We start from the raw sequence: 22,113 nt of genomic DNA, 5'->3' as shown, positions 1-22,113 counted from the left end.
GGGAGTGGCTGGAGGCTAGGAAAGGGGAGATCTGGGGTAGAGACTCCAAGGTTCTTGATCCTTCCTGCGAGGGCAGTAGTTTGGCAGGCAGCAAGTCTCTAAGCATAAAAATTATTTGAAACAGAACACCTTTCAGGCAGAAAGGAACTCACATGTTGCCACAGTTCTCGACGCTATAGGCCTCACACCCAGGAGGGTTGGTTCATTTCTACCATTAGCTAGCTGGTGTGGGTGTTGGATTTTTGACCTTTGAGATGCCCACACTAACACCTTTGCAGGCCTCAAAAGAAGAGAAGAGGTTAGGGCCCTGTGGGTCCCTAACTTTGCCCAGTGCTATCTCCCCTGATGCTGCCCCTTGGTACCTTGCTCCATACAGTCAGCTGGGAGGGCCTGCTGTGCTTTTAGCAACCCTGGGACTGCACATAAAGCCGTCAACAGCGCCCTCTAGTTTCGTGACAGTCCTGCCTTCTTCCCTGGAAGGGGAGCTGAGAGCTCCTGGGGCCCCTCTTTGGGGCTGGGTAAGTGTTTTCCACCCCCGCCAGGAATTCTCTTGGCATAGATACACGGAGACATGGAAGCCAGTGGTATGGACTGTTTATTATAATAACGCCTTCCACATGAGGCAGAGAAGAGGGGAGCTGTGCCAGGAGGGGTAGTCAGCGGGTAGGTGTGAGCAGGAAAGTGTGGAGAGCCTCCACAGCCACTAGAGAAGTGACAATCTTGGTAAAATATACACATAGAGAGAGAGAGAGAGAAAGAGAGAGAGAGAGAGAGGGAGATGGGGGAATCCAGCCACCAGAAGCAGGCTAGGGAGGAAAGGAAACACGATGGGCTGGGAAGGTGGATGCTGGAGGGCTTGGAGCTGGAGAAAAGCTCGGCATCTGGGGCCACTAGCTGGAGCCCATTCCATCAGCAGAGACCGCAGAGCCCAGAGCAACAAGGAGGCCCCTGCTCTGGGGCCAAAAGCCCTACAGTGGTGGGGTGCTGGGGGTGGTGGGAGCCAGGCTCCTCGGGGATCCTCTATCCCCACATGGTGGTCTGCAGCCACTGTGGGGAGAAAAACAGATCCAAGGATGGGAGGGGGCATGGGCAGGATGGCTGGGGGAGCCGTGAGTGGGGGTGGGTGCCAGAAGATCCCTTCCATATACCTGGTTCAGATTCAAGCGAATATAGCCAGTATTCTTGGGGTCCATGGATAGAAAGTATGCTGTTTTTGGAAAGGAGGTAAGGGGAGGAGTTTGGGAGCTGAGTCTGTGGTTGGTAAGACCCATTTCCCAAGAGGCAGGATGAAAGGGAGAAAGAAGTTGTTCCTTGCTGCTTCCCAGGAAACCCTTTGCCAGGAAATGGATTAAGGAGAACATCTCATGGCCTTGCCATGAGCCATATGCAAACCCTTATATTCAGGACCTCCACCCTAGGAGGGCAATACTATTGTTGCCCACATTTTATAGATGAGAACAGAGGACAGAAGCACAGAGACATAAATGATTTGCTCAAGGCACAGAGCCACCAAGTGGCAGAGCTGGGATTTGAACCCATATCCCCCATGCTCTTAAGAAGGCGTGGTCTGGGAGCCCTGCTACTCGTGTGGGTGTGTAGGAGGCGGCCCCTGGTCCTTAGCCCATGGTGGGGAGCGTGCAGAGGACTGACTCACTGAACATGGCCTTCAGCCTCAGGAAACAGCTGATGAAGCTGTCAAAATCCACAATCATGTCGTCGTTTGCGTACCTGGCCACCAGCACCTGCGTCACCTTGTTATTCAGCTTGATGCCTGGGAGGGAGGGGAGTGCGGAGGGGGAGTCCAGCCCTCTGGCCACTGCTTCCTCCCTCCTTGCCCCGAAACCCTCTCCTGACCCCCTGCTAACCTGCCTTCTCGAGTGCCAAGCGCATCTCATAGGAGTTCAAGGTGCCCGAGTTGTCCTTGTCACACTCTCGGAAGATGTCCTGAAGGGACGGACAGGTGAGGTCGGTCGGGCCGTGTGCATGGAGGGGCGGTGGAAGTAACGAATTGCTTTAGAACAGGTAACCTACAAGGATTGCCCAAGACCCAAGGCTGCATGCCTGGGCCCGCTCCCTGAGTGCCCAATCTCGTGACTGTAGGGGACGTCTGGCAAGGAGAGGGGCTTGGAAACCAAGTCAGTGTTCTGAAAGACTCACTCCCAACTGGGCCCTGTGCATGTACCCTTTCAGCTAGCTGATTCCTGGGTTATACTGGTTGTTAAATATTCTGACTGGCCAGTACACCAACACTTCAACAGACCTTGTCCTGTTGCCCCACATCAGCTCCTTGCTTGTTGGGGAGCCTCCTTTTCCCTCTCCCTCTGCCTGCCTGCCTGCCGCTCCCCTGCTTGTGCTCTCTCCCTCACTGTTCAAATAAATAAATAAAATCTTAAAAAGAAAAAAGATCCTGTCCTGTCCTGTGTATGCATGTGTCTAGTTCCCCAACTCCTGTTCTAGCATCATCCTTACTAATCCCATCACTCTTGAGGACCTCCCTTTCTGCCCACCATAAACTGCCCTTGCAATTTTTTTTTTTTTTTTTACCGTCCATTTCTTGATTTTTTTCCACAGGATCTGGAACTCGGGAAGCCCCAGCTTGCCAGAGCCATCTTTCTGGGGGGGTGGTCAAGGATACCAGCGGAGGGAGAAAAGAGGGAAACTTGGGGCCGGGGAAGCAGAGGGAATCTCTGAGTTGGGGGGCTGTGAGGCCAGGGGTTCCTGTGCAAGCACTAGCCAGAATGGGCTTCTTTTGCTACCTCAGAGCCGAATCCCCAGCAGGAAGGAGGGCATGGATGGCCAGAGAGAGGCCACCTCTGGGGGGGTCAAGCTTGGGGGAGGGGGTCAGGGGGTCAGCGGTGGGAGACCACTGGATAAGAAGATACATCCATGAGGTTGACCATACAGCGGCACACGTCTAGGCCGAAGCCCTGGGTCCTGAAGTTTTTGACTGTGAGGGAGGGAAGGGGCGGGAAGACAGAAGGAGTGAGAGGGGCATTGCAGGGGGATGCAGGGAGGGAGTGGTTGAGGTGAGGAGGAAGCTGCAGGGAAAAGTTGTGAGTGGGGTCCGGTGGTTGGAAGACTCACGTTTGGTGACCACCTTGTTGAGGAGCTTCTGTAGCTCATACATGCCTATCTCCTTGTCCTAGGGAGGGGGACAGTAAACCTCTACTCTGATACCTTCACCCTGGCCACCTCCTTTGGGCACCCAGCGCTCAGCCTCTCACCTCTCCTCCTGCCACTATCTCAAACAAATGTATGAAGTCCGGATCTATGTCCTTCTCAGAGAATTTCTCCTGCAGGGAAAGGAGTGGGAAAGGAACCCGTTCCAGAAAGTTCCTTCACACTCCTCAGGTGCTTCCTCTCCTCCCTCCACCCCACAGCATCCCCTCACCTCCTGGAGTACCTCAGCATAGTTGGTTTCATCCAGTTCCCTGAGCAAAAGTGAAGGAAGCCTTGGAAGTTATCCGGGATCAGGGAGACAGGGATTTTAGTGGGAGTGGTCATGAGGAGAGGTCATGTCATGTATCTGAAGCAATGTGGAACAGGCTGCATGGGATCCAGGTCCCGATTCTGGTTTGCTCCCAGCTGGGACTCCCCCATCGTTGTGCCTCAGTTTCCCTGACTTAAAATGGGGGTGGAGTTGGGGAGGACCTGATGGTTGCTCCCTAAGGGTGACATCCTGGAGTTCTTGGGCAGGTGGTCTTGGAGCACCAAGGTAGGGCTCCTCACCAGGACTCGCTGTGTTTCTCTGTGAAGACCCGAAGCAGGAAGTCAGCATCCTTGTGGGGCTCAAAGGTGGAGGGAATGATGACATATTCCCCTGGAGGCAGCCGGAGATGGCTGGTCACCTCCCGTGAGTTAGTGAAGATCTCCGAGAAGCCGTGGTCCTGATACTTGATGAAGAAGTCCTTCTTCAAGCGAAAATCCTGGATGTTCTGAAACTATATGAGCCTTGGAGGTGGGTACAGGGCTGGCATGGGAGGGTAAGGAGAGGCAGACCCCAAAAGTGAAGCTGCACTGGGCACAGTTTGTGGGAGGCGTCGCCACAAACTGACCAGTCCTGGACACCACCCAACTGGCAAGCAATCCCAGGAAGATCTCCTGCCCCAACTCCCACCTGGGGCCCCAGGGCACTGGAATCCTAACCCAGAGGCCCCCAGCGGCCCCGAGAGCCCTTGGCTGAATTCCACCCTTTGCCAGAGGTGGGGCAGCGCCTGCCCAGAATCAAGCCCCACGTCTTCTGTACCTCCTTTGGGACCTAGGAGAGGTCAGAAAGAGAGAGAGGTGAGAACCCCAGAATGGTGAAGGTGAAAGGGCTCAGTGTGTGTGTGTGTGTGTGTGTGTGTGTGTGTGTGTGTTGGGGGAAGTTAAGGGCACTGGGACACTGATGGTGGGGTGGGGCATGGGCTTGAATAGCTCAGAGTCCTAGTGTTAATACTGATAGTCCCTAAGTTTGGAAGAGCAAGGTACAGTTTATACAAAGGAAAAAGGAGAGCATTTTCCTGAATGCAAGCATTTTCCACGGAACACTCATACCCTGCAGGAAGCTCATAGGTGATTACTGAAATTGAGCATTGAACATACTTCTGTTAAAAGGTGACTTAGACGAAGATAAATGGGTTGTTCTCCTATAGGAATGACCAGAGCCTTTAACACGCTGATGCCCTATAGATCTCTGGGTGGGAAGCAGAGAATATAGCTTTTCCTGAAGGACCACATCTAACCTTGGAAATATCTGGAGGAATGTCTGATGTCTGTTAACCTGGTGGGTTCACAGACTAGAAGGAGGGCAAGACTTGTGTCTACGTTTGTTCACTACTGCCCCAGTGGAGACTGGACTGGGGCCTGGCACATAGCAGGAGCTCCATAACTATTTGAACAAATGGTCATTTATAGGATTTTGCAAAGTATGATTTTGGAAACATTGTGAGGGATTTGTCTTGGCTGCTGGAGTCAGTGCTTGTGTGGGGGTATCTGGGGGGAGACTCGGGGATGGTGCAGAAAGGACTCAGAGGGTCTGGGAATTAGGACACAGGCTCTGGGGTGTCAGAACACAGCCTTGGGGGTGCAAACTTGGGCAAGTAACCTCATCCCTGACGCTCCATCTCCTTCCTCGTTCCTATTCGTAAGGCCTTTGGAAGGGTGTTGCAGGGGTGAGGCCAGGAGAAGGAGCAAGACTGGCTGGGAGAACCGCCAGAGTGCCCACCTCGTAGATGACAAAGCCGATGGTCTGCAGCTGGGCTCCCCAGGGCCGCGCCTGTCGCCAGTTCTTCTGCATAAGGGCCACCAGGCAGGTGCACACGGCTTGGTCGTTCTCTGGGTCGTCCTCATCATCCTCTTCAGGGAGAGAGATCCTAAACTGGGGGTTGCTCCAGAATGTGTCTGTGAACAAAGCAGGTCAGCATGGCTCTGCCCTTCCCTGGGGTGAACGGGCTGCCCAATCCTGGGCCTGCCTCCTCGACAGGGCTGGGTGGGATCTGTGGGGCCCGTGTGTCCCCTCACACACCTGGGTGGTTCCTACAGCCCCCCGCGGTGCTGCCGCGCCGCCAGCTGCCCTCATAGAAGGTGGTGTGCCAACAGGTCTTGTAGTCCCCGGAGAGAGCATCGGGGGTCAGGTGACAGATCTCCAGCAGCGTGAAGTTGTCCAGGAAGTCTTTGTAGGACATCCTGTGGGGTTGGGGGACAGAGGGCAACGGCTGGAGCCTGCGGCATCCCCATACCCATAGCGCTTCCCCCTTGCCCCCCGCCCAAGGAGCCTCTCCATCAAAGGCACAGGTGGGAGGGTGGCAGAGGAAAGGAAGGAACAGGGCAGGGGGGCAGAAGGAAGCCCATCCCAAGCTGTACTGACCAGAACTCCCCGTCCTCCTTCCGGAGCAGGAGCTGGTTCTGGAGGTCTGGAGACACACTTTCCCACTCCCTGGCGCTGGAGCAGAGACAGGCAATGGAGGGACAGGGGCAGGGCTAAGGAGGCATTTGGTCCTCCCCAAGGGATTCCCCCACCCCTGAATGCCCCTTGTGAGTTGAATGGAGAATCTCCTGGGGAGGGCTTGGCCAGTTTGTCAGTGGCACTGTCTCGCTCTGCCCCTCACCCCTGACAGTGCTGGTCAGGGACACTTACTTGTCACTCCAGGCTCCATTCCACTCGATCCGGCCCCAGGGATTCCGGACCCGAATCAGGGTTTCTGCCCGATCGTGGTACCAGACCTGGTGGGAGGATGTGGCCCAAGGTCAAGGACCTCAGGCAGGAGACATTCTCTGCCTTCTCCTGGGTCTCAGGGGAGGGTGTGGTTGGCAGACTCACATCCTGGATGCCAGTCACGGAATAAGCATGCCCTCTCACCAGCATCTTCTCGGTCAAGGTCTCCAACTCACTATTGCTGGTGACCTGCGGAACAGAGAAGGAGAGGAAGTCAGGATCCAGTCAGAGGCACTGGGGCCCACAAAGAGATGTGAACATTCTTGGGGTTCAGTTTTTTAAAAGATTTTATTTGAGAGAGAGAGCACGAGCAGGGGGAGGAGCAGAGGGAGAGGGAGAAGCAGACTCACCACTGAGCAAGGAGCCTGATGCAGAACTTGATCCTAGGACCCCAGGATGATGACCTGAGCCGAAGGCAGATGCTTAACTGACTGAGCCATCCAGGTGCCCTGGGATTCAGCTTTTTTTTTTTTTTAATTAAACTGGTATTTGCAAAGAATTGTAGATTCCCAAGCAGTTGTAAGAAATAATCCAGGGAGGTTACCTGGCTGGCTCAGCCAGTACAGCAGGCGACTCTTGGTCTTGGGGTCATGAGTTCAAGCCCCGCACTGGGCAGGAAGCCTACTTTAAAAAAGAAACAATCCAGAGAGAGCCTGCACATCCTGTATCCAGTACCCCCTGCAAACCCCCATGGTAACATCTGGCAAACCTATAGTACAATATCAATACCGGGACGCTGAGGTTGACGTAATGTGTCAGTCTTCTACAAATGTCCCCACTCTTGCCAGTAGTCCTTTGTGTATGTTCTGTGCCATTGTACCACGTGGGTAGTACCCTGCCCCACAAGCAGGGTCCCACAGCAGGACCATCCCAGCACTGGACATGTCCTCTGTGCTGCCCTCTTATGACCATGCCTGCCTCTTCTGGCTACGCTCCTCCCTGCCCTCTCACAATGGCTCATCTATTCTCCACTTCAATTTTATTTTTATTTTATTTTATTTTATATTTATTTATTTATTCAGTTCAGAGATAGAGAGCGTGTAAGTGCGGGGGGCGGGGGGGAGAGGAGCAGAGGGAGAGAATCTTCAAGTAGATCCCTGACCCCTGCTGAGCGTGAACCTGAGCCCAGCAGATCCTAGGATCTGAGATCTTGACCTGAGCCAAAATCCAGAGTCAGACACTTAAATGATGGAGCCACGCAGGTGCCCCTGTTCTCCATTTTAAAAACATTTTGTCATTTTGGGGGACCTGGCTGACTCAGTTGGTGGAGTGTGCCACTCTTGGCCTCTGGGTTGTGAGTTTGAACCCCATGTTGGGTGCAGGGATTACTTAAAAATAATATCTTTTAAAAAAATTTATTTATTTATTTGACAGAGAGAGACAGTGAGAAAGGGAACACAGGAAGGGGGAGTGAGAGAGGGAGAAGCAGGCTTCCCCCTGAGCAGGGAGCCTGACGTAGGGCTCGACCCCAGGACACTGGGATCATGACCCAAGCTGAAGGCTTAATGACTGAGCTACCCAGGCACCCTCAAAAAAAAATCTTAAAAAGGGTGCCTGGGTGGTTCAGTCGGTTAAATGTCTGACTCTTGACTTCAGGTTCAGGTCATGATCTCAGGGTGGTGAGATCGAGACCAAGTTGGGCTCTGTGATGAGTGTGGAGCCCACTTGGGATTCTCTCTCTCTCTCTCTGTGTCTCTAAATAATAATAATAATAATAAATAAAATAAAATCTTTAAAAAATTTTGTCATTTCAAGACCATTAGGGAAATGGAATCATACAGCGTGGAACTCTCTTGGCTTTTTTCATTCAGCATAATTCCCTTGGGATTCATCCACATAGTTGCATGTATCAATATTTCATTTCCTTTTATTGCTGAGTCATGGCCTATGGCATATGTGCACCACAGTTTAATGATTCACTCATCGAAGGACATCTAGACTGTTCCCAGTTTCTGACCACGATGAATAAAGTCACTGTGAGCATTTGTGTGTGGGATTTTGTGTGGACATAAGTCTTCATTTCTCTGGGATAAAAGCCCAAGAATGCCAACTGTGGAGTCATATGGCTGCAGTCTGGGTTCATTTATTTATTTGAATAAATATTTGCTGGGCGTGTATAGTATGCCAAGCAGTACCCTGAGTCCCGGCATACAGCAGTGAATGAGACAAGTCACTGCCCTCACTGACTGAAACAGCTAGGAGAAGATAGACTGTGAATAACGACATTGATAAGTAAGACCATGACAGAGCACCGTAAATGTTGAGGTGAAAATAAAAACAAAGTAGAGAGCAAATGAGGTTAGGAGCAACTGATTTAGATTTGGAGGTGGAGAAGAGAAGCCAAAGAAGGGACATTTGAACTGAAATGTAAATGAGAAGGAGCTAGTCATGTAGCTCTCTGGGGGAAAGACCCTTCTAGGTGAAAGCCACAGCAGGTGCAAAGGCCCTGAGGCAGGACTAGGTATGGCTTACTTCGATGGAGCAGCCCATGAGGGAGGATCGCTCGATGGCCTTCCTAAGCATCCTCAGCAGGTTCCGAGGGGGCTTCTGGAGTTGGAGGCTATAGGTCACGCCTCCTGTGAAGTCCTCAAAGCCCTCCACGGTGTTGCCCCCCGACAGCGCTTCATAAGACCCGTTCAGCCTGTGGGCAAAGAGAGGGCACTTTTGTGCTCCAGGATAGAGAGGTCAGCTTAGACATGGGAGGGTGAGAGGAGTGAAGGAAGGGATGCCCTGACCTCCGTTTGCTTTTTCCCCTGATTCCAGTTGCCCCCCCTAGCTGCCAGCTCTCAGGGAAGGCTTGGAGGCATGCCCAGCTTGGGACACTCACTTGGCATATGCCTTCTCCAGCAGGGCGCTCCAGAACTCAGTGCGCTCGGCGGAATGCACGAACACCAACTTGCCGTTCTTTGTGGGCAGCCGGTCGTCCACCACCACGTCCACCCACTGCCCAAACTGCCAAATCTGTGGGCAGCAAGGTGGACCTCAGTGGGGCTTAGGGCATCTGTCTGCCCAGGCCTTCCTCCAAGCACAGGCATGCACCCCCTCCCACACACCTCCACACCCCCACTCCCACTCCCCCCACGCACGCACCCACCCCCACATCCCCCACTTTTCCCCTGGGCGCGTGCGCGCGCACAAACACACACACACACACGCGCACACACACACACACACACGCACACGCCTTGTATAAAAACTGTGTTACTCGAGCACCTCCTGGTGGCCAGGATCAGGGACACTCCTGAGGCCGACAGGCCACTCCCCAGAATGGCTGAGGGGTGTGGGAAAGGCAATGAAAAGCTTGAAGCTTGCCTCCAGCCTCATCTCCAGTTTCTGTTGGGCCTCCAGAGAGACACCACCCGCATTTTGACCTTGGGCTTCAGGATTTCTGAGGTTTTAAAAAAACTCTTGTGATTCTCAGAAACATTTTTGTGATGTGAGGAATTTGTCCACATGTCACTAAACTGAAGGAGCAGATTACAAAAATTATGTGACCCTGACTGACTGTTGACTCCCAGTGTCATATACACAAAACACATAAACACACACATGCACATGCACACACACTTCTACCAAGAGGAAGAGATAGAGAGACAGAGAGGGAGAGAAAGAGAGAGAGAGAGAGAAGCAGGAGAAGGAGAGCCACAAACTGATAACAATTATTTTCTCTCTGGGCTTTAAAAAATCAGCTTACATGATTTCTTTAGTGAGAAGACATTTCTCTGATAATTAGACAAAAGCCCACCCTAATAAATGTCCTTTTTCAAAAAGAAAAGAAAGGTAAATTCCAAGCCCATATCATTCTTCTTCTTCCTCCCTCCCCCCCCTTTTTTTTTAATCTGTCTGTCTCTCTCACACACACACCACAAAACAACTCCGGCTTTCAAATCATCCTTCACCTGAAAATGGAAAATGCCAGCATAGTTTTTCCTGAAGCTCTGCCCCCTGGGTACCACACGATACAGCAGTTTGGGGCATGTGGTAAGGGAGCCAATGGCAGCCAGCAGCCAGCAGTCCCCTGGAAAGACAGGAAGGGGGTTGCCTCTCAAGCCCTCGCATAGGTGAGTGTGGGTCCCAGAATCCAAGCCCTAAAGGAGCAGGAACAGCCTCTGTGGCCCCTCTCATACAAAGATGCGCCTCCTTTGACGCTCCCCCTGAGGAATGTTCAGGAAGGAATCTGTAGGGAAAAACTGGGCTGAAGCAACAGGCTCTGTGGGCCTGTGGTGGGGGGTGTTGGGTGTGAGCCTCTTTACCTTTCCTATTAGGTAACAGATTCACAAATTAGAGCCACATACTTTGGTTTTTGGATTTGAGGAGGAGATATTTGGCCTTCGTCTTGCTCCTTACCCCGAGAACTGCTGTGGATATCTGCTTTGTGGAGACAGCCAGTATTCTCCCATCCCTTGAACAAATCCAGTCATCTTCCCCATACTGCCTGCCTTCTACTTCTACTCTATGATTACCTTGGTATAATAATCAAGAAACCACTCCCTGATGTCACCCACTTAATAATGGAGACCCAAGCAGCTTAGTCTGTACCCCAGCTGGGTCCCTAGGCGTTGATGGGGGCTAGCGGCGGTATCCCTAGGCCAAGGTCATCTATTGAACTCTGTCTCCTGGGTACCTCAGACCTTGCTGGGTGGGGCTGCGGGCGCGGTGGTACCCTGAGTGAGTGTTCTAGGCCAGGCTGATGCCGCGGGTACTGGGAAAGCATCTGTGATTACCAATGCCCTCCTGGCTGCCTTGGGGTACCCTTGGTGAGGGGAGGCAGAGGTGGGAGGGAAGGTTATGGATATTCCAATCCTCCATTGTCAAAAGGACACATAACCAGGAAGAAGCCGGTTCTCCTCCCACAGCCCAGTGAGCCACAGAGGCAGACATGGGGCCCAGGGTTTCCTTGGCTTCCTCCCTGCCCACAACCTGCCCTTTTCTCCGCCACAAATTCGACAGAACTCAGGCTCTAGTCTTATCCCTGGAGAAAGAAGCAGGATTTGGAGGAACCCTTCCTGAGGGAGGAAGCTATCCCTTGGGGCTGTCATAGGAACCCGTGGGAGAGTGGGCTGAGGAAGCCAGTGCTCCTTTATTTGATACATCAGACTGAGGAACTCCTGGCACCTGCAGTGGCTTAGAAGTATGTCCACAAGCTCTTTGTCAATCCTCCCCTCAGGAGGTGGAACCTAATTCCTTCCCCTCAGGTGAGGAGTGAGGGTCAGATTTCCAGCTTGCTTCGAACAAATGGGATATGGCGGAGGTGACCTGAGTGTTCTCCAGAAAGGAGGCTGCAAAAGGCATGATGGTTTCCTCTCTGTTCTCTCTCGGATCACTCTGTCTGGGGCAACAGCTAACAAGTTGTGCGGACACTCAGATGGTCCTACGGGGAAGCCTGATATCTTGACTGTAGCCTCATGAGAAACTCTGAGCCAGACCCTACCTGGTATGTTCCTCACAAATTATGAGGTGATAGATGTTTGTCATTGCTTTAAATCACTAAGTCTGGGGGCAACTGATTGTTTAGCAATGGGTAACTAACAGACCACCCAGCTTACTCCCAGACCCAGACAGCAGCAGGAGGGACTGGAATCGCACCAAGGGGAACAGGAAAAATATTCCTGACAGTCTTGCTATCCTCTCCAGAGTGGAAGGGGAAGAGAGATCATCCGAATCTAGGGGTCCCAGCTCCTCAAAAGACACCCTGGCACACCCCCTACCTCAGCCATCTTCCTCATTTCACCCCCTCCTTCCACACTGGTTTTCTTGCTCCCCACTCACCAAGTACGCCTTGGCACACATCTGTTGGACTGAGCCCATTCACGATGAAGTGAGGAGTGCTTGTGATTTGCTGTGGTGAAGGAATAAAGATTTTAGGGGGTCCAGGACAACCCCTCCCAACCTCCCTCTCACCATTCTTGGGGAACGAGGTCCACCTCCAAGTTCTAGGGGAAAACATGGCACCTGAGGGGGAAGGCCACAGGACAAGCTTGGCCGAGTTGTAGGATGTGACAGCAAAGGTTAGTGAGTGACTTTCCCAGGGGTTCTCTGAGAGGTTTGGCTTAAGCATAGCCAGAACGTCCCTAGGCCTGATCCAGGGTCGGGATAGAAGGTCGGGGGACCGGAAATATCAAAGAGATGGGGGGGTCGTGACAAATAGCCTTCCCACTCTTCCAAGCAGTCCCTGTCTCCCCTCCCAGTACCCACACAAGGCCGCTGCCAGGAAATGTTCTGCACACTTTTGGAGCTGGGGCCCAGATCGTTGAAGCCCAGGGAACTGGGTTCGGCGGGGAAAAAGGAGTCCTCGAACAGTTCTCCCCTCCTCAGACAGGCTGCTTGCAGGTCCTCATAATTCTGGTTGTTGAAGTTCTCGGCATTGTGGTGTTGGCCTACGCCCTTGGCCCTAAGCCGGTTCTGGCTTATGTGGGCCGCCATTCCTTGATCCGTGAAAATAGACTCTGGTTCACAATGAAAAGACAGTTAGCTCAGTTCAAACATGGACCAGGGGTCTGGATAGATAGTTTCTCTGAAGAAGATATACAAAAATGCTCGACACCATTAGTCGCCAGGTAAAATACAAACGTATCACAACATTCCTCCACTTTGCACCCTCTAGGATGCCTGTGATAAAAAGGACTGATAATAATGAGGGTCGGCGAGGGTGTGGAGAAACTGGAGCCTTCATCCATTGCTGGTGGGAATATAAAAGGGTGAAGCCATTTTGAAAAATAGCCTGGCCATCCCTCAAATAGTTAAACATAGGATCCTGACCCCAGGACCCAGCGATTCCTCCTCTAGGTATATACCCAAGAGAAAGGAGAATGTATGTCCCTATAAAACGCTTGTACACAGATGGTCGTGGCATTATTCGCAAGAGTCAAAAAGCAGGAAGGAGACCTCAAGCGTCCATCAGTTGATAAATGCCCCAGTAGGACGAGAAACACACATACAACGGAATATCATTCATACAAGGATATCATTCAAAAAGAAATGAATTGCTGGGGCACCTGGGGGGCTCAGTCAGTTAGGGTCCGACTCTTGATTTTGGCTCAGGTCATGGTCTCAGGTCATGAGGGCTCTGCACTGAGCGCGGAGCCTGCTTGAGCTTCTCTCTCTCCCTCTCTCTCAGCCCCTCAGCCCACTTGAGCCTGAGTGTGTGTGTGCATGTGTGTGCGTGTGTGCGCATGCGCGTTCTCTCTCTCAAAAAGAAGAAAAGATCTAAAGTACTGATCTGCGCTACAACATACATGAATCTCAGAAACATGGTGCTAAGTGACAGAAGGCAGTGACAAAGAACCACATACTACATGATTCCATTTATGTAAACTGCTCCAAATAGGCCAGTCTATATAGAGACAGAGAGTAGTGGAAGGATGGGGTCTGAGTTAAACAGAACCCAGTTGGTGCTGCAGAGTGGGAGGCATCCAAAGTGGGGAAAAGAAGGGGAAGCTCCAGGGAGGGGCGGGAGGGTTCTAGGCTGTCTAGGGGGGAGACCCAGATTGAGCCCACAGAGGGCTGAGTTCCATAGAGGCAAGAGCAGGGGGTCTTCGTGATTTGCCATCCCTCGAGGTGGCAGACGAGGAAAAGAGTTACACTAGCAAAGCTAACAGCACTGGGCGCCTGCTCTGTGCAAGGCACACCTGCCTCCAGAAAGAGCCATGGAATATTCTCAGTGACTTGAAGATGAAACAAGGGCCCGGAAGTGAAGGAGCATGCCCAAGGTCATGGGTGAGGGTTGCACGTGGGATGCAGTCTGAGTGCAGACCCGAGACCCCTGTGACCTTTCCCTGACAATCCCTCTGAAGGGAGGAGCCTCTCCTCAGCGGGAAGTCCCGTGGACTACCACCATCTTCCCGTCTTCATCAACTAAGGGGATTATGAGCTGGTGGCAAAACTTCTCTGATGCCCCTTGACTCTTCCTACGACCCTAAACAAGCACACCCGTTCTCCAGTCCCACAGCGGTGTCTCCTGGGGATTTGCCCCTGTGGTCTCCCATTGTGAGCCTGACAAACCCAAACCAGGCTGCCACCAAGAGGCCCAGCAACTTCGAGCTCAGGCAGCTGTTTCTCCACTGCCTCGAACCACTTCCACCTCAGTGCCTCTGCCTGGAATCATTTCTGCTTCCACGCACACACCTTGTCCACTGGGAAAGTCCTACTGTGCCTTGCAGGCCCAGATCAATGCCACCTCCTCAGGGAATCCCTCTCCTAATCTGCCCACACAGAGTTTGGGGCTGCCCTCGCATCTAGCACTTTCCTTTCTTGGGACACCCATTGCTACCGGCTCTGAGTTGGCATGTCTGTGACTCCCCAAGGTGGAGGAGGGGGCTCCTCTGTCCACCACTGGGTTCCCTCTGTCTCACATAGTAGCTGGCCCCAGCAGGGGCGCAGACATACTTGCAGTGGATGGATGAATGAATGAGTGAATCAATGGGTGGATGCCTTGCATTGCACTCTAGTGATTTTTCATCTGTGTTTGCAAGTCTGTTTTCTCTCTCCTGCCCTGCCCCCTACTCCCTGTCCCGCTCTGGTCCACGATGGAGTAGATGTAGGCAGACATATATTTATTATTATTTATTTATTTGTCTCCCTCTCTGGAATGAGAGCTTGTGAGGACAGGGATTTCTGTCTGTTTGCTGCTGCACCGAGCACATAGGAGGTGCTCAGTAGATGTTTTGAATGACGTGCCCCCGCACTCCTTGAAGGGAGGAGGGTCATGCATGTCAGTTTCTCCCTGTGAAGGGATAGATGGGTTCCTCCCTGGGACTCTCCGTTCCATTAGGGAGAGTCTCTTATCCCCCCAGATTCCCGGTAAATGGTGTGCTCTATAGACCTCAACTCAGCACTGCCCAGAGGCCATGACTGGGCTGGGGACCAAAAAGAGCTCACCTCAGCCCAGGGAAGCCGGAGCATTGGTGCAGGCCATGAGCAAAGGCCCTGGTCCCCACATAAAGGCTCCTTGGGGGTCCACTTGGGGTCCCTGAGGCCTGTAGACTCCTGGTCCCCACCGAGAAAAGTTCACTGGTCTTCAGGATTAGGGTGAGTTTGCTGGACGGACTCGGGATCCTGCCCTTTGCTTCTTCTACGGAGCCTATGGTTTGTGACGAGACGATAATAGGAGTCTCCCCCAGTTGTAGAAGGGACTAGCACTTACAGAGCTGTTATAAAAATACTAGGACTGCCTGCACAACCTGGTTCTAAATTATTTCCATGCATTAACTCTGGGAAGCCCCATGACAACAACCCCAAGGGCTGGGTTTGTTATTGTGCTGTCTCCCTGCTAGAGGGGGAAGAACCAAGGCCCTGAGAAGTTGAACTTGTTCAAGGCTGCACGCCTGGTGTGCAGCAGTCAGGCAGGGGCAGACCTAGGCAGGCTGCTCTGAGCTCCTACCCATCACTCGTGGCCTCACCAGGAGGGAGCCACGGTGCAGGGGCAGAGGCTGGACTGGAAGGGATGGGGGGTCCCTCCCTTCCTCCTAGGTCTTTGTTCAGTCCCTTCCCCTCCCTCAGGCTGGATAAGGTCTTGGAAAAGGGGTCTGGAAGGCAGCTGATTCCTCTTTAGCAGAGCTGGTGCCCTGGGCTGCCCTGAACTGGGGTGAGTAGCTGTGTGACCACGGGCGAGTTGCTTTATGTCTCGGAGCCTTGATTTCCTCATCTGCGTACAGAGGCTGCTGTGTTCTACCATGAAGGGTGTTTCCGGATGAAATGATGCAAGCTACCTGAACTGGCCTTCAGCAGGTGCTCAGAAAATGTTGGTTGCCTTTCCCCCAGGGACTTGGCTGGGAAACTAGTATTTCTTGAGTTCCTACTGGGATCGTACAGAGTCCTCCCTCCTAGGACTCAGTGATCGTAAGGAGGCAGGAACGTGTTGGGATCATTAGTGTGTGTCTGTCTCGGTGTGAGCTCCTTAGAGCAAACCGTAACTCATCGCAGCCACCTTTGAGGAGCATTTATTCTGTCCTGGGCCCTGAGGAGTCAGAAGTGAACACTCACTCGCGGGGAGTTCTGAGAGGACCCTCCCAGACTCTCCCCCTTCATGGTTATCTTCACAGCGGGCTGTAGAGGCAGGGAGGGGGCGCCGCCAGGGAGAGAGGCCACTCAGATGGGTAGAATAACTGGGAGCTTTTGGTGGTTAGTGACGGCCCCCTTTTTCCTGAAGGGCCCCTGAGGGTGGGGTGCACCAGAAATTCCTGGTTCTGGAAGAGTCAGGGTTGGGGGCAAGGAAGTGGTTGCATACAGCTGGAATCTGGGCGTTCTTCCCCTTTCCTTTCCCTTTGTCCCACCCTCTCTCTCCCCACCCAGACCCTCTGGCTTTCTTTTAAAAATAGTAGAGGAGCTCCTTCCCCACTCCCTCAGGCCGGGGAAAATGAATAAAGGGGTGTGTTGGGGCAACAGGGGAATAAATGACTTATTTCTTTGCTCAAAGAACAGGGGGTACCTGGGTGGCTCAGGCGTTAAGCGGCTGCCTTGGGCTCAGGTCATGATCCCAGGGTCCTGGGATTGAGCCCCACATCAGGCTCCCTGCTCAGCGGGAAGCCTGCTTCTCCCTCTCCCATTCCCCCTGCTTGTGTTACCTCTCTTGCTGTGTCTCTGTCAAATAAAAAAAAAAAAAAAAGAAAAAAGAAAAAAAAAAAAGAACAGGGTACGTCTTGGAAGGAGGCCTGTGGGGGACAAAACTTGGAGCCCCCTTCAGGTGAAGCAGGTCCAGAGAGGCTCGCTGCAGAACATCTCAGAAGGGGGATGAGGATCAGAACTGGTCTTGTTTCATCACCTGGTCCTTACCCCGTGTTGCCAGCAGGGCAGGGATGACTGTCCCACGTGACCTAGGCCTACCCCAGGGCCCACCCGGAGGCGTTAGGGCTAGAGATTGCCAACCTGGGAGATCACACCTCCATCGAATGAACTTTCAGCAGTGTCTAGAGACGTATTTGGTTGTCATAATCGGGGAACAGGAGGTGCTCCTGGCATCGGGTGAGTAGAGGCTGGCGAGGCCGCTACCCTGCTCAGGACAGCCCCATGACAGAGTTATACTGCCCCAAATGCCAGGTGCCCAGGTTGAGAGACCTGGGTTAAGTGAGGGGCCCAAGGGCACCCACGTAGTGAGATGAACCATTCTGTGCCCTTCCACCACCGGGGCCGCCTCGGGGAGGCCTCTGACTTGGCTGCCTCTGGGAGTGGCTGTGCTGGCCTCTGCTCAGGGTCTGGAAGGACCCTAGAGGGGCTGGTGTCCAAGAAAACTGGAGAACCTCAGAGGGCAGACCAAGGCTGTGAAGGTTAAATCTCAGCTTCCTCATCCCTCTGGAGCCCTCCGTCTCCTGGTCACCACTGACCCTGAGGAGTCATTTCTCACTGTCCTGCCTCCAAACTCTGCCTCTGCTGGCTGGGCCTGAATGCACTGCTCAGCTGGCTGATGGGGGGAGGGGAGGCACGTGTACCACACACACACACACACACACACTCCACCACCGTCATCACCAACAATGTCTCCAGTGAGGGTGACAGACCTGGGCCCTGTCAGGTGGCTAGGGACGTGGGCAAGCTGAGACAGACAGACAAGGCTGGCTGTGGGAAGGACAGACAGATGGCCATGTGTGACAAGGAAGCTCTTTGTCCCAGGTGTGTATCATGTTTCCCCTGAGGGTGGGGAGTCGTCCCTGAGGGCAGGGGCTCTGCAGCTTCCCTACCACTGGAGGCCTGCAGTTTTGGGGACAGCTGAGTTTCTAAAGCTGGCTGGAAAGAAAGATATTGTCTAGACTTCTCAGGGGACTTCTGGAGAGCGAGGACTGCCTTTGGTCTTCTCTTTGGGCCAGGCCCACACTTCCAGGGCCCGGAAAAGATGGTCATGGCCCAAGAAGCTAGGACCTGGGGTGCCCCTTAGCAGAGGCCAGCTGGCCCCCCCACAGGCTGGGTGAGGTGCAGGGCAGGGCCCTTCTGTGGCTGGGACTGGCTGCCCCCCACCACTTAGCCCCCACCCTACAGAACAGTCCAACTCTGCTGAGCACCGCATTCCCCAGTACTGTCTCCCTCAGGCCCTGAGGTCAGGTCCCCAGGCCTGCCTCCAGAGTCCTGGTCCTGTGGCCTTCTTAGGGTCTGGTCTTTTTTGGACTAAGAGGCCCACTTTTGTGGGCCGGGGAGAGGTTCTTTCTGTTCTCTGAGTTCTAGTTTTTTCATGGCTGCCGGGGCTTCCCTCACACAAGCCTTTCTCCCAGGCCGCTATGAGAGTAGGGTGACTGGTCCCTCTCCTCTCCCTGACTCTAGCCTCTCAGTGGAGATAGGAGGAAGGGCTCCCGTGTGTCTGGCCACCAACAGGGTGTCTGAGGAAGAGGCCCATCTGGTCCTAGGGAGCATCCAGTCCAATGGAGGAGTCACCCTCCAGGGAACACAGCCCCTTCCCCAGGGGGAGGCCCTTGTCTACAGAGGTACAGGAGGGGTACAAGGCCCATCAGCGCCTACCTGGAGAGTACAGCATGATGGTGGCTAGCGTGGGGCTTGACAGTTGAAGGTTCTAGAGGGAGGGGGAGGAGAACCCCTACCCCCACCCAGAACTCTCCAATTGCAGTGGGAGTCCTAGGGCAGTGGCATACTCTAATAGCTGCCTTCCTCTTCTGTCTTCCTTCTCCCTGTCCCCCACAGGCTGGCGAGGTCAGCAACCTAGCCTCTTTTGATCTGCCTGGTCCCCCCCCACCAGTCCAAGGGCCCTCTTCCTGAGGGGACAGGAGTCCCAGCACCCCTATCCGGGGACACCTCTACCAGGCTGGCTATCCTCACTGAACTCCATTCAGGATGAGTCTTAGTCCCCCTCTTTCAGCCCAAGGCTTCTAGGAAGGGATTGTCCCTGACACCCTAACTTGACCCTTTTATCCTAAGGGCTTCTTCATTTCCAAAAGGCACCTTCCCACTGACACGGCGCTCTCCCAGTGTGGCTCTATATCTTCACACAGCCTCCTATGTGTCTTTCCTCTTCTCATACCGACACCAGCTGTATTGGGTCAGGGACCCACCCTATTCCAGCAGGACTTCATCTCAACTATTTACTTCTGCAGGGACCGCATTTCCAAATAAGGTCCCAAGCCGAGGTATTGGGAATTAGGATTTCAACATATCTTTGTGTGTGTGAGGGGCACAATTCAACCCGTAACACTCTTCTTGGTATGGCCAGGCCACTGGCTGGCTGTCACATCTGTCCAGGGGAAAGCGTGAACTGTCTGACCTGAGAAACCCGCCCTATAGTATAGTGTTTGGCCATTGAAGGTGGGGACTGTCAAGGTCATCCGGGTGACCTTCTGCCACCTTGGCAGAGCGATTGGCCACAGAGCAGATGCTCAGGCCACTGAATGGAGTCACCGAGTGTTGTCTCAAGCCAACTTTGGACAAGTCCTCTCCAACCCCCTTTCTGGGTCTCAACTTCCTCATCTCTAAGAACATTAATTACAGTTAATTAAGTTCTTATTATGTGCTGAACACTGGGCTAAGAACTTTCTGCTTATTTAATCCTTAAAGCAGCTCCAGGACATGGTATCATTTATCCTCACATTACAGAGGAGAAAGATGAGGGCCAGAGGTGACATAATAAGAAATATGTCCTTGGTCTCTGCTCCTGGTTCCTGACACAGAGCTCCTAAACCCTTGGAATTTCGTGAGAGATAACTGCATCTTTTGTTCTAAAGAGGTTATTCCTGGAGGATTTCGGGCTAGCCTCGGGATGGGGCTGGTGGCCAGGGAGACCAAGCCATGATGAAAAGCCTAGAACTTTCAGCCTCACTCCTCTTTCTCCAGGGAGGGGAGAGGGGCTGGAGATGAAGTTAATAAGCAATCATGCCCATATAAGGAAGCCTCCAGAAGCATCCCTAAATATGGGGTCTAGAGAGCTTCTGGGTTGATGAACACATTTATGCACTGGGAGGGTAGTGTACCCCCACACCACAGGGATGAAAGTGACTGTGCTTGGGACCCTTCTGATCTCACTCTATGACTTTCCTCCTCTGGCTATTCATCGGTATCCTTTAACACATCCTTTTCCAAGAAACTCAGAGATGTGTTTCCCAGAGTTCTGTGTGTTGTCATAACCTGTTGCAAAGCCTGACAGGGGGTCGTGAGAGCCCTAATTTCGATCCAGGTGACAGCCTGGGACTCATGATGGGCATCTGCAGTGCGGGCAGTCTTGTGGGATGGAGCTCTTGTGGGATCTGATGCTGACTCCAGCTGGACAGTGTCAGAACTGACTGGAATCATGGTACACCCAGCTGGTGCCTGGAGAGCTGGAGAACTGGTTGGTGTGGGAAAAGCCCCCTTTCCCTCATTTGGTGTTGGACTATTTTGTGTGTGAGGACAGTAGTTTTCCTGTTCAGAAGGTATGGTACAATTTGGCCAAAGTCACCCAGCTGGTAAGTGGCGGAGCTGGGATTTGAGCCTACATCCTCAGCTCTTGTCCATTATCTTCTGTTGGCCTCAGCTGTAAAGGGAAGAAGAGAGATGGACTTTGGGGTTCCCTGCGGCCTCCCTCCTCCTTCCCCGATTCCATCGACACCCATTGAGATCCTTTTCAGCACTCAGCGTGGAACTGGACATTCAATCCTGGTTCAGGAAATGTGCATCAAATGAGCCTGCTGAAATCCCCCCTTCCCATTCTTTTTTTTTTTTCTAAGATTTTGTTTATTTATTTGACAGAGAGAGAAAGACACAGTGAGAGAGGGAACACCAGCAGGGGGAGTGGGAGAGGGAGTAGCAGGCTCCTCACTGAGCAGGGAGCCCGATGATGGGCTCCATCCCAGAACCCCGGCATCATGACCTGAGCCGAAGGCAGATGCTTAATGACTGAGCCACCCAGGTACCCCTAATTTCCCCTTTCTGACCTGGGTTCTGCCAGTGCCAGCTAGCCCTTACCTGGGCTCCCACCCTTCCCTGTCTGTTCCCTGCCCCTTAACCCAGTTCCCCAGGCTTATTTGTCTTTCTGAACTTTTCTATCTGACCCGGGGAAGGGTCACCTCACTGCGCACACCTTATTCCCTGCCTCAGAGCTGGTGATGGAATGTTTACGGTTTAATCCAATGACCTTGGGGAAGGCCTTTGGTACCACATTGGTCATTTTGGCCTTAATAATTGTGGGGTCTTGTCATTCCTCCTTCTTTGAATGTCAACTTTCTTGGCTGAACAGTTAGAAGTTTGAGTGGGTTTCATGGAGGGATCAAGGGCCAGACTGCTGTTTGCACCCTCTGGGACCTATTTGTTGTGTGTGCTCCCTGCTCCAAATTCACAGCCAGTTTCTGCCCACCCACCTGCTGGCACTCTGGGGACTCTGTCTGCAGGTCCATATCTCACAAGACTGTGGGTCTGTCCTGGGGGCCATGGGCGGCTCAGATGGTTAGGTATCTGCCTCTGGCTCAGGTCTTGTTCTCAGGGTCCTGGGATTGAGCCTCGTGTGGCCTCAGGGTTCCTGGCTCAGCTGGGGGTCTGCTCTCAGCCGGAGAGGTCTTCTCTCTCCCTCTGCCCCTACCCCCTGCTCTTGCTCTCACTCTGTCTCAGATGAATAAATAAAATCTTAGAAAGAAAGAAAGAAAGAAAGAAAGAAAGAAAGAAAGAAAGAAAGGGCTGTGGCTCTGTCGTATGTGTGAAAGCTGAGGCCTAGACCGAGCTGCCCACAGCTACCCACCAGGGAACATGGGCCTTCCAAGCCACGTGTGTTGGGCAGAGGGCATCTCTCCGAAGCTGGGGTGGGCGAACCCTGCACACCATGCACCTCCTGCCCTTTGTCAGTGCATGGGCGATCTTTGACAGCCTCTGTGCCTTGTTTTTTTTTTTTTTTTTTTAAGATTATTTATTTATTTATTTGACAGACAGAGATCACAAGTAGGCAGAGAGGCAGGCAAAGAGAGAGAGAAGCAGGCTCCCCGCCGAGTGGAGTGTCCAATTCGGGGCTTGATCCCAGGACC

The 22,113-nt window shown here is 53.0% G+C and overlaps 1 protein-coding gene across 1 annotated transcript; it reads right to left on the bottom strand.

The window, feature by feature from the left end:
* Positions 1-986: 986 nt before the first annotated feature.
* Positions 987-12,628, bottom strand: CAPN11 (calpain 11). Its single transcript, XM_044251732.1, has 21 exons — positions 12,392-12,628; positions 11,966-12,035; positions 10,096-10,214; positions 9,024-9,157; positions 8,669-8,837; positions 6,302-6,385; positions 6,119-6,204; positions 5,849-5,923; positions 5,507-5,667; positions 5,207-5,382; positions 4,247-4,258; positions 3,730-3,941; positions 3,392-3,431; positions 3,225-3,293; positions 3,085-3,142; positions 2,883-2,947; positions 2,545-2,613; positions 1,866-1,944; positions 1,655-1,771; positions 1,149-1,207; positions 987-1,047 (listed from the first exon to the last, which is right to left on the bottom strand). The coding sequence occupies exons 1-21, from the start codon at positions 12,617-12,619 to the stop codon at positions 1,021-1,023; spliced, it is 2,109 nt and encodes a 702-aa protein (XP_044107667.1). The 5' UTR covers positions 12,620-12,628; the 3' UTR covers positions 987-1,020.
* Between the last annotated feature and the right edge of the window lie 9,485 nt (positions 12,629-22,113).

This window comes from Neovison vison, chromosome 1, assembly GCF_020171115.1.
Source record: "Neovison vison isolate M4711 chromosome 1, ASM_NN_V1, whole genome shotgun sequence".
Classification (NCBI taxonomy): Eukaryota; Metazoa; Chordata; class Mammalia; order Carnivora; family Mustelidae; genus Neogale; species Neogale vison.
The sequence above is the reverse complement of the archived record's forward strand: the minus strand, read 5'-3'. Positions and strand labels throughout refer to the sequence as shown.